Below are 11,894 nucleotides of genomic sequence, written 5' to 3'. Positions count from 1 at the left end.
TGGAGTTTAGTTACATTGTGACTGAAGAATGTTGATATGAAGAAACATTGGCCATTGTTTCGTTTTTACTTTGTGCACCAATTGCTGACTGAGAAAACAGTTCCCAGGTCCTGAGAGGAACCTGCAGGAGTCAAGTATCATTTCAAGGACAGAGATTTACCGTATACACAACATTGACTTGGAAAAAAAACTAATTCTTGATGCTGTGTGGGACTTTAAGCTTTATTGGTTGGTCATAGCTTTGCAATTTGTTAGTATAATGTCAGTACAGTGTGTACATGTAGGCACGTATGTGATCTCTGATGAGCTCTTCAGCTTGTATTTCGCCCCATGGAGAGTTGGTGATGATAATGTACCATATAAAGCTGAGGTTTCCACCTGACTCATTTCAAGCTTGCTACAAAAATGACAGTTTGTGGATGATGCCAGCATATTTTAGGCAAAGGAGCACATGGGGCTTAAAATAAGGTGGATAATGCTGCATTATTATCCATTTTCATTTCCTATGCATCACAGTGAGGATGGCAGCTCACTGGCTTCTCAGTGCTTAATTTTCTTGCAATGAAGGGACATCTATGAATCTGGCTTCGCTGTGTCTTCTTGTGAAAGCTGTAAAATATGACAGGAATACATGGGTGCCTTCCTGATACAACAGAGATACACAATATTTACCGTAATTGTGTTCGAAAGAAGGGTTAAATGTCATTTAGAAGCAGTTTGGAAAAATGTGAAAGTGTCATCCAGGGTTGGGGTCAATTATAATTGTAATTGCATAATTGATAATTAATTACAATTATGGCATTTACAATTGTAATTGTATTATTTTTTTTAATTTGTCACCGGTTTAATTGTAATTGAATTGTAATTGAGTTAAGATTATTGACTTTGTAATTGTAATTGGCATGGAAATGAACTAAAAACTGTCAATTACAGTGTATAGCTATTGCTAAATTCCAACTCTTGTCCCTAGTTGAGCTTTTACATAAGATATTATATACAATGCATTAAAATATAAATGTAAAGATGCTAAAATGATATCATACACAAAAAACATGAAAAACCACATACAATCATCACAACGCTATATGAATAAAAGTTAGTAAAATTGTAATTGAACGTTAATAATTGGAGAAAATCATAATAATCATAATTGATTTTTCATTGAACACGGATAATTGAAAACGTAATTGACCCCAACCCTGGTGCCATCTAAGATTTGGTTTGGTTTGACGTATCAATTGAGATCATGTTAAAAGCTGCTTCTCCTAGACTTCCCTGTAGAGAAAATACCAGGCCATCTAACTCGTCTTAAGATGATATCCTATAAAATGTTCAAGTTTGACAAAAGTTGGAGTTTACACTACACAAAAAAATAAATAGTTTGTGGTTAAAACCAGGTGAGGGATATCTGTTTATTATGACGGGATTTAGTAGAGATTGGACTTTGAAATGTAGGCTGTAGCTTGACTTTTGAAATGTCAATGTTAACAAATATAAATCTGCAGGTTTGTAAAATAAAACAAATAATAAAAAATGCAGCTACAATCCACTATGAGCTTTTGCTTGAACCTAAAGAGATATGCAAAATTCAGCATGGTTGTTGTTTAAATCCTCCAGTCATGTCACAAGATGTGTAACTCCCAAAGTGCTTGGAAGTTTTTAGTGTTGCAACTTTATCATGATTTTAAATGTAAGAGCCAAAAAGAAGAAAAACAAAAAAACAAACAAAGAAAAAAAATATATAATTTTTGAACAGAAGTGAATTACCGGATAATTTACTTTTAATTTGAAAAGATTCAGCATTTCTGATAATGAATTTTGATGAAAGCGTCGTTTTTTTAAGCATTACGCTATAGTTTATCTTTCTGTTGGACTGCTATTGTCTGAATTGTGAAAAAGTTTCAAAGTCTCGCTCTAGCCGTTAGAAAGTAAACAGAAAAAGTTATTTGAATTAAAACTCAAGTTTGAATCTAGGTATTGGAAAACTGAACTTTATTTGATCCGAAGCTGTTTGAGTTAAGCTATTACTTGATTTCTTTTGGCGGAGTATGAACTGTGTGGGAAGGAGGTTATTCACTCCTCGTGTTTCTACAAAAATGTCAATGCCTTTAATGAAGATTTCAGTGGGAGTGAATGACTGAGCCAGTGTGTGATAGCCCTCAGATATAAAGACATTCTTACCCTGCAGATATTTTTCCAGAAATAAATACCCAGTTAGTTAATAAACGAAAGCATTTCAGTAGATTTATAAATGATAATGTGTTTCTTTCAAACCTTTCTTCTCTTTCTTCTCAGTGACAGCGACTAGATGCACTCATCTGCAACAGGCTACATTTCTTTCTCGTTGCTAAGTTCATGCATTGCTCAAACTTGTTAATATGCTACAGCATGTATTTCCGAATTAATGTAAATAGCATGTTTTAAAGAGGAATCCACGTTAAACTGTGTCTGTGTGTGTGTGTGTGTGTGTTTTCTGTGTCAGGTTTTTATAATAAAACAGAGAATCAAAAATGAATGCACTGATTGTAAAGTGTATGTATTTTTACTGGATGGGACTGGACGTATGTATGTGTGAGAATGCTCCACTATGGGAATCACCCTAAACAAAGTGTTGTGTGAAAATCTGCTTTAGTGATGTTGCATGATTGTTTCAATGTGTTTGTTCCGTCACTGGTTCCAGTGTTTTCAGGCTAGGGGTTGTGCATTATTGCTCATTTCTGTTTGGTTTTTCAACCAACAGCTTTAATGGAGATGTAAACCCAAGTGCAGACTCCTGTTTTATTTTCACGGTTCATCGCGTCTTTTTCTTTTAGTTCACCCGTGTCAAACTCATGGCCCGGGGGCCAAATTTGGCCCTTTGGAGCATCCATTTTGGCCCTCAGAAGAAAGTAAAAATGACAAAGAAAACTCAACAATATTTGTAGAGGCTCACAGTTTGTCATTTTTAATGTTAAACAGTTGAAAAAACTCTAAATTCTTACAAAACCCTTCAATTTTCCTCAAATTATGACATAATATTTTGCTTAAATAGAAGTTGGTCACAAAAACTAGGAAGATTCCTGACTTATTGCTTAGATATGGTCGCTTTCTTATATTTTGTATTTAATGTATACGTAGAAGTGCAAACTGGAGCACAATAATAATGTTGAAATCACTCATTTTCCGACATAAAAATCTATGTTCCACTTGAGATCAAACTGCTCCACATTTGGCCCCTGAATGAAAATGAGTATGACACCCCTGCTTTAGTTCATTAAATTAATATTAAGTATTTTGAATGCAATAAACACATAATTTAAAAAATAAATAATTTGCAATTCCATTAGGTTAAACTGAAACCTGAATATGTTTCAGTTAAAACTTTTCTTTATTGTAATTTAAATGTATATATTAATACAATATTATATTATAATTTATAATAATACATTATTTAATTAATTACATATCATATTATTTATACAACCAATTCTATTTCTAAACCAAAAAGCAATCTTTTTGGCAGCTCAAGCCCTTTAATAAAGCCAATACTAACACATTCAATGCACGTTTGAGTTTGTGAATAAAACATATAGTATGAAGTGATAAACTGCAATTCAGATAAGCCTCTGTGTTTCACTTGTGCATGTGGTTTGTCATGTTGATGGTGTACCTGTCACAGCATAAACCTAAACTTCAGAGTCGTATTTGTTCAGTCAGCTGCTTGTCTCTTTCGTCTGCAAACCAAGATAGAAAACATCCTGTGTTTAACGATAAATCATCCTGGTCTTATTGACAAACAGGCCATATTTTAGCTTGTTCATGCGTTCTATGTGTTTAATGGAAACATTCAGATTTTTTTTACACATTTTGAGAACATTTTTAAAGTATTTTGTCATGAAGCATTTTAATATTCCTTCTCTACTTGTGTTTCATGGGTGCATTATGAGATCATTTAATTGTTTTTTGAATACAATCCAAACCTAATGACGTAAATTGAACCACATCATTGTCTTGCTGACAGACCCTATAAAAGCCTTGCAGATTAACTCATGTAATGCAATACTGCCTTTTCTGCCTCTTCACTGATGATTCCTCCCCACGTCACAGCATTTACAGTAATAATAATTATAAAAGAAGATGCAAAATTTAGATTTATATGTTCTTTACTTGCTCACACACTGACACGCTCAAATGTCTTTCTTCTGTCCACTTGTTTTGTCTTGTTGTAAAAGAAAAGTTTGTCTGTAGTTTTGTGAACTGCATGATTTCATTCTTCATGTTTTCCAGCAAAAAAACCCAAAACAAAACAAAATGAAAACTTTAATCTTGTGCTTAGACATTACTCAGTGTAGGGTTGGAATATTCAAGGAATCAATAATGTGGGGAAGTGTGTCTTTTCGTTATTAAGATGTAATCATCGGTAATAAATGCATTTTAAGTAGTTTTTGTTAATTGTGTTTTTGTAATTATTTTCTGTATTTCCACATATAACCAGTAGGGGATGCTGTTGCACATAAAAGAAAACACCTTGAATCATGCACAGCACTTTTATAGTGAAAAGTTACAGTCACTTGCAACAAAAACACTAAAATATTTAACTCCAGAGTGATAATGATATGGCATTTTTTTTTAATATAATTATCGTCAAACAACAAAATGCAAGCAATTATCAACTGATATCTGCTAAATGATGTTGTTGCTTTTACTGTTAAAGTATGATTGTCTCTGTTTTAATATTAAATCTACAAAATGTTTTTTTTTTTCGAGGTACAAAACACTTTTTTTTTTTGTCTTTCATTCCACTTTTATTGTTTTCCATCTCATTTGGAGAGTTTAGTAATTACACGAATTAATGCCCCATTCTCATCCTTTAGCCTCTGGTTCTCCATTTTAAGCTCTTCTTTAGCCTGAGGAAAGAAAGAAAGACACACAATGCTTACATATATTCATACTATACACTTTTTATATTGTAAAACAATCTTAATCCATGTAGGCATTTATAAAAAAAATGAAGATAGCTGGTTTTATTTTTGGATAATCATAATTTACTGAAGTTGCTTTTGAAAATCTGACTTTGTTTTTTGAGTTTTCTTTTATTATTCATAATATTAAGTTTACATTCTAGACAGGTTATTTATCAATCCATTACAGAGACCATATAACAAGCAAAATGTACGGTACAAACATTCTCATTCAGTGTCTTTTATTTGTTTGTTTTTTAAATGCCTGGTCTGCAAAACAGGCATTTAATAACTTATTTTTAAATTACTAAATAATATTTTTATTCATGTGTAAGGCAGGTGAGTCCAACTCGAGGGCCACAAAAAACTAGTTTAATCTCAAGTGGGAGGGAGCAGAAAAATACATTTTTGTGATTAAAAGAGCAATTTGAACGTTTCAGTACTTAAGTTTGAATTTTTGCATTTAAAATGTCTATGATTCACTTAGAATATCAATATATTTGTAAAGTCATTGTAATTCTAATACTTCAGAAGTCATCATATTTTTAACGTAATGTGAGGAATAGTTTTGGTGATTTTGCAGGGTTAACAAAAAAGTCCCTGTATATATTGGCGAGTGTAATTTTTTAAATAATTTTTTTTTAACTTTGGAAGTAAACTTTATGGTGATTTACATAATGATTCATGTTTTTGTTATATTTTTGTAAAACTTAACGTACAAAAATACAAACAAATTGCTCTGGCTGCCTGTCAGTCTAATGCAGGCTATTGTACGGCATAAACCATATAGTGACTCAATGAACTTATTCATTAGATTACATCAGAAATAGTATTTTAAATACTTTAATTCTTGTCTTAGGTTAATCTTAGATGATCGAGGGTTTTGGTTTTTACAGAAATTGTTCTGTAAAACAGGAATCTATGTAAGATTGCGTATTTGTATATTCTTGGAAAAGTGCAGACATATTTTATTTAACTAAAAGACAAAAAACAAATGACAATTGTTTACTAATGAAAATGAACTGTAAATAAACTCCACAATTATATCAAATTAGGTTTGATGTTAGTTGCTCCCGTTTGAAGACAGATTATTTATTTATTATTTATTTATTATAATTTCTGTTTACTCTCGTTCATGCTATTTTTTTTTTTTTTTTTCCAAATAACTAATAGGATCACTTTATTTTATATTATGTAAACCTATTGTATAATTTTGGAAACAATAAATATATAAAATCAATATGATAACCCAATGGACGAACATTGGCTGTATTTGCTACAGGTTGTTTAACACAATTGTCTTCAACCCTGGATGATAAATATATGTTTACTGACAAATGTTTAGTTTTATTGACCACTAATGACCAGTCTATGTCACAAAGGGCCTTTTGTAGCATCTCATGTTTATTCCAACCTCTTTTGGAGAGCTAACAGTGCAGTTTTGTTTGTATTGTACACTGCAGACACATGATGTCAGAGCTTAGTCCTGAGCAAACTACGTAGTGTTAAAGGAGAAACACGACTATTGTTCACCAACACAACCAAAGACTAACACACACACGCACACACACACACACACACACTTTTCAAACTTACTGAGACACTAAAGAAAACACAAGTCAACGATACCTTTAACTGGTCCTCCATATCTGATATCTTCTTTTTAAGACTCCAACTTTCCTATAATGAACATTTAACACCATTATTTTTTTTAATCAAACACAAGTTTAATGATGAATCCATACCTTTTGTTCAGCTTCCAACATGTCGGAGCTACAATCTCCCGATCTTCCTTTCTAAATCAATTAAAAAAGAAGTTTATATGTGTTGTGTTTAGTAACTGCATGAAAAAAAGAGACTTTTTATGGTTAGTTTTCAACAACTAAAGTTCAAAAAATGTTTTATTTCATCAAGTCTCCACCTGTGCTCTTTGAAGTTGGTCTTCAATCATACTCAGCTCCTGTTTACTTGTTTCTAAACGGGACTTTAGACGTTGATTTGTACCCACAGCTTTTTCATACATCTGCAGAATAGATACACGTTACAGGTTTTCAAAGGATTGCTGTCAACATGTTTTGTCCTTGTTAAGTTGAATATTCATTTATTCAGACAAGGTTTTTAAGGATTTTTTTTTTTTTTAAAAAAAATGTTTTTATTTCCTGACATGCTTCGACTGTCAACTGCCAGTCTTCGTCAGAGATATTCTGCTGATTGCCTTTGACGGTTTCTTTGACGTTTCACTTGACTTTTATGTAATAGTTCCAGCAAGATTAATTTTGTCTTCTTTTTTAATAGTATGTTAAGTTGAGGTTTTGTTTATTCAGACAAGATAACAAATTGCCTGAAAAACCTTCTCTGGAACTGGAATTATTACATGGAAGTCAAGTAAAACTTCAAAGAAACCATCAAAGGCAATCAGCAGAACTCCTCTGAAACATGTCAGGAGATACAAATTTCCTGAAAAACCTTGTCTGAATAAACAAAACCTCAACTTAACATACTGTTCAAAAAGAAGAGAAAATGAATCTCGTTGGAACTATGTTTTCTCCTTGCCAGAGCACCTTAGACATTTCTGCAAACTTGAGTTTAGAATCTACAAAACCACTTCCCTACCCTTTGATAGTCATTATTCAGTGTTTCTTCTTCGGCCTTCTTCTTTGCTGAAAGCCTGTTTTCCCTCCGTAGGAAGTAGGACTCAGCATGGTTTGATGATGTGTTGTTGGAGACGTCAGATGGTCCATTAGAGAACAGTCTAGAGACATAAAACTAGTATGAACCATTCAAACGCTGTTGTTTCTGCAGTTTATTTGCAATGACGCCATTTACTTAAATTTTCAAGATTTCAAATAGCTTAGAAGAGCTTACCTGGAGCGTTTCTCCTGCTGAAACACAAACAAAATACACGATTTTTGTAGTTTTTCAGACTTTAGTTTACAATCCTGATCACTCATGTTTATTAATTTGACCTTCACTTATTATAAGGTGCTGATTGTTGAGTTTCGCATGCTAAAATACACAACTTTTTACAACATTTAGCATCAAACCACGTTTAAAAATCATGTGTGAATTTTCTTTTATGTTACTTTTGACCAGATTTACAGCAATATTTGTGAAATTTGAGACAAAGTTTTTCTTTTCTTGTAAAAAAATACAGTCAATGTTGATTCTAAATCTTAAATATTAAATCTAAATATGAATGTTAAATATAAATGATAAATCTAAATGATTAATGTTAATGCTAAGTGTTAAATCTAAATGTTAAATCTTAATCTAAATGTTGAATCTAAATGATGTGGGTGAAACAAAATATTTTTAGATTTAGATTTTAACATTTACATTTAACATTGACATTATAATTTAATGAGAAAAAAAAAATCACAAATTTCACAAGTACTGCTGTAAATCTGGTCAAAAGTAATTAAATGTTTTAAAAAGTTGCTGTTTATTTTACCATTCACAACTTTACAATTGGCGCCCCATACACTTATTCCCAACTTTACTATTTCGTTGTTTCAACTGACTGTCCAATCCCCCAGGGACAATGACAGGCTGTTTGGTGAGATGTTTAGTCCATAACAGAGACAATTACCATGCTAACTTTCTTTTGTTCCCTGTCAAACTAAGCATGCAAATTGTTTTTAGGCACGTACTTCATCAGCATCCTTAGGCTACAAAAATTACATTTCCAAGAAATAAAAACAACACATCACATTCAGGAATGTGCTGCGGCCTTTTGAAATACCAAAAAAAAAAACTAACACGCCAAAGAAGGACAGAGGAAACGATTCCTTACATAAACTGACGTGAACAGATAACTAAACACATCCAAAAAAGGTAATAACTTTGGCAGTGACTGGTGCAACTTGTTCATTAAAGCCTGCTTGAGTTAAAAGGACTGTTCCCCCTGCACAGAGAGCAGAAAGAACTTGACTAGAAGCAGAGTTTTACTGCGATGAAAGCAATGAGAAACAGAAAAGAAGAGAAAAGTGAGAAAAAATGAGCGAGGTGGATCAAAGGTTATGTGAACCCTCTTACAGTGGCCATAGAACAGCTGGTGATAATCAGAAATGACAGGAAGATGGATAAAAACAAGGTGAAAGAGCGGCCTGTTTGCTAGTTGAAGTACTTTAATACAATAAAGAAAATATAGGATTACTTTGAAAATCTCCCTTTATCATCGTCAAACCATCTTTGCTTAAAGAGTGCTTTCCTCTATTCTAATTGACATTTCTTTGTATTATTCACAGGTATTACTCCGATCTACCTCTTTCTTAGATCAGTTTTTGATGACTTGTGTAAGTTAAATAAAGGTTCAACATCTTTTTATTAAAGGAACTTCACTTCAGAATTGAAAAACAGTAGAAGGACCTGTAGTTGTTTGGTAAAATGTTACTATTTTTGATGGAGATTGTAAGTCTTTAGAGAAAAACACATGGTTTTAAACTACAGACAGTTGTAAACACAGGGATATTTCTCCCTGATCTTTAAAATCTCTGGATAATCTCTAGACTTTGATGCTCTTTTCTTGAAGGCTCTCTCTGGACACATGAATACTTTTGTCGATCATGAGTAATAACGTAGCAGGCGGAAAACAAAAAGCTCTGCTTCACATAAGAAAAGTTGTCAATATAAACAATAGAAAAGCAGGATTTGGGGACATTTTACTTAAAAACAGTGTCTCCATTCCTAAACCGTCTACCAGCTGCTACAAATCCCATTAATAACTTTTTTTTCTTTCAGAACACTTATTCCCGAATGGAAAAAGTGAGTGTCCCGTAGGACCAGCTGAGAGATAAACATCCATAAATACTCTGTCTGCGTTCCCACCAGTCAACTAAGCACTATGTTCCTCTTTTCTGTCATCTTGTCCTCGACCTCCTTGAGTATTACTTCTTTCTGATACCAGAGAAGTCTTTGGTAATTGTGTATTGCAACTCATTTTTCAGGATTCTGCTTTGGCACGACAAAGAAATTATGCAAGATATAATTGCAGCTCCCGAAATAATATTTATTCTTAATTTGTGTTTTCAACTAAAGCCTTTATTTGATTTTTGTGAAATAACTCCATATAAATAGCATTATTTGGTAACGCTTTACTTGAAGTTGTATACATAAGACTGACATTAACATGAATGCACATTTGTACAATTATTTAAATTTTTTTCTACTGTAATGTGTGCACTTGTATTTTATCCTTATTCAATGAACAGTCTTTTACTTAATTATGTACATTTTTCTTTCTCTTTCTTTCTTTGTTTAGTGCTTTTTATTTGAAATATTTTTCTAGCCTCTGTAACACAAGTAATTTCCCACTGATAAAGTATTTCTGCATCTGAATAAGGTGTCATAAAGTCTGTTATTAAGTGTCTTTCACTAAATCTTTACACTTTTCGCTAAATTATGACAGCTTTGGAGCTATGTTAGCATTTTTCGGGTTAGGTGGTGGGATCTAGTGGGGTTAGGTAGGGTTAGGGGTTAGGGTAACGAATGATTAGGGTTAGGGTTAGGTAGAGTTATGTTAGGTAGGGTTAGGGGTTAGGGTAACAGAGGGTTGGGGTAGCAAAGCGTTAGGGTTAAGGTTAGGGCTAGAGTAACGGAGGGTTAGGGTTAGGTAATGAAGGGTTAGGGTTAAGGTTAGGTAGGGTTAGGGTAACGGAGGGTTAGGGTTAGGTAAGGTTAGGGTTAGGGGTTAGGGTAATGAAGGGTTAGGGTTAAGGTTAGGTAGGGTTAGGGGTTAGTGTAACGGAGGGTTAGGGTTTGGGGTTAGAGTTAGAGTTAGGGTAACAGAGGGTTAGGGTTATGGTTGAGTAGGTTTAGTGTTAGGGGTTAGGGTAATGGAGGGTTAGGGTTCGGTAGGGTTAGGGGTTAGAGTTAGGGTAACGGAGGGTTAGAGTAATGAACAACACTTAATGACAGCCTTCTCGACACCTTATTCATGCTAATAACAGGTGTCATGTCATTATAATGACAGCATAATGTCAGCCCTATGTATAAAACTTCAAGTAAAGTGTAACCCATTATCTATTATTATTATTATTATTATTATTACTGCTATTATGAATGTCAGATCAGATTGTAATCATCTTTAGACAATTGCCTTTGTTTCTTGCTAAGGAAACAACCGTGACCAATAATCTTCCATATTAGTGTGTGGGTGTGTGCGTGTGTGTGTGTGTGTGTGTGCGTGCGTGTGTGTGTGTAACCTGTCCACAGCAGTCTCTCTTCCTGTTCAACAAACACTGACAGACAAAGCCTTACCCTCAGGCTCTTAGTGGGAGCAGCTGCGGTTGAAGACTGGATGGAGTTTGTGATGCGAGGCTGGTCTTTGCTGTGAGGAAGTAAAGACATCGCTCCTGCAATGGAGTAGAAGCTGTTTGTGTTGTGTGGTTTAGACTACTTAAAACACACACACAAAACCACCGAGTGTTTCTTTCAATAAAAAAGTGCCTAAAAAGAATGAGAATGAGATAAAGAGGTGATATTTGTAGAATTCCAATCAGAAATATTCCTTAGCTGAATGAATTGTAATCTTCATCTGATGGAGACGAACGGTGTATCAGGTGTAAGTGGAAGAATCTCACAAATATGAGAGCTGGAGCAGAAACAGTGGGAGGAGGCAGTCGTGTGTGTGTGTGTGTGTGTGTGTGTGTGTGTGTGTGTGTGTGTGTGTGTGTGTGTGTGTGTGTGTGTGTGTGTGTGTGTGTGTGTGTGTGTGTGTGTGTGTGTGTGTGTGTGGGAACAGAAGTAGTACGTTACTTAAGTTCATGAGCAACAGCCCAGTGTTGGACAAATGTAGTTATTACACCTCTTTAGAGTGAGACTGGGTTGTAAAAAAAAATGGTGGCTTACATTTGTGTCATGGCTACTCATTTGTTTATTAAAGGCACACCGTGAATTTTTTGACCTAAAGAGTTGACCCATATGAGTTATTTTAAATGATCCCTCAGGCCAATA

General features: G+C 33.8%; 1 protein-coding gene across 3 annotated transcripts; it reads right to left on the bottom strand.

The window, feature by feature from the left end:
* Positions 1–4,591: 4,591 nt before the first annotated feature.
* On the bottom strand, positions 4,592–11,570 carry ppp1r12b (protein phosphatase 1, regulatory subunit 12B). 3 transcript variants are annotated; one of them, XM_028447713.1, is made up of 7 exons: positions 11,199–11,570; positions 7,806–7,822; positions 7,554–7,692; positions 6,862–6,963; positions 6,686–6,736; positions 6,570–6,620; positions 4,592–4,886 (listed from the first exon to the last, which is right to left on the bottom strand). In XM_028447713.1, exons 1-7 carry the CDS (start codon positions 11,286–11,288, stop codon positions 4,800–4,802), a joined length of 537 nt encoding a protein of 178 aa, XP_028303514.1. In that variant the 5' UTR covers positions 11,289–11,570; the 3' UTR covers positions 4,592–4,799. The 3 variants fall into 3 exon arrangements, with proteins under 3 accessions (XP_028303514.1, XP_028303515.1, XP_028303516.1); XM_028447714.1 differs by having other exon boundaries at positions 7,806–7,819; XM_028447715.1 differs by having other exon boundaries at positions 4,845–4,886; positions 6,686–6,732.
* Positions 11,571–11,894: the final 324 nt, after the last annotated feature.

This window comes from Gouania willdenowi, chromosome 5, assembly GCF_900634775.1.
Source record: "Gouania willdenowi chromosome 5, fGouWil2.1, whole genome shotgun sequence".
Lineage (NCBI taxonomy): Eukaryota > Metazoa > Chordata > Actinopteri > Blenniiformes > Gobiesocidae > Gouania > Gouania willdenowi.
The sequence above is the reverse complement of the archived record's forward strand: the minus strand, read 5'-3'. Positions and strand labels throughout refer to the sequence as shown.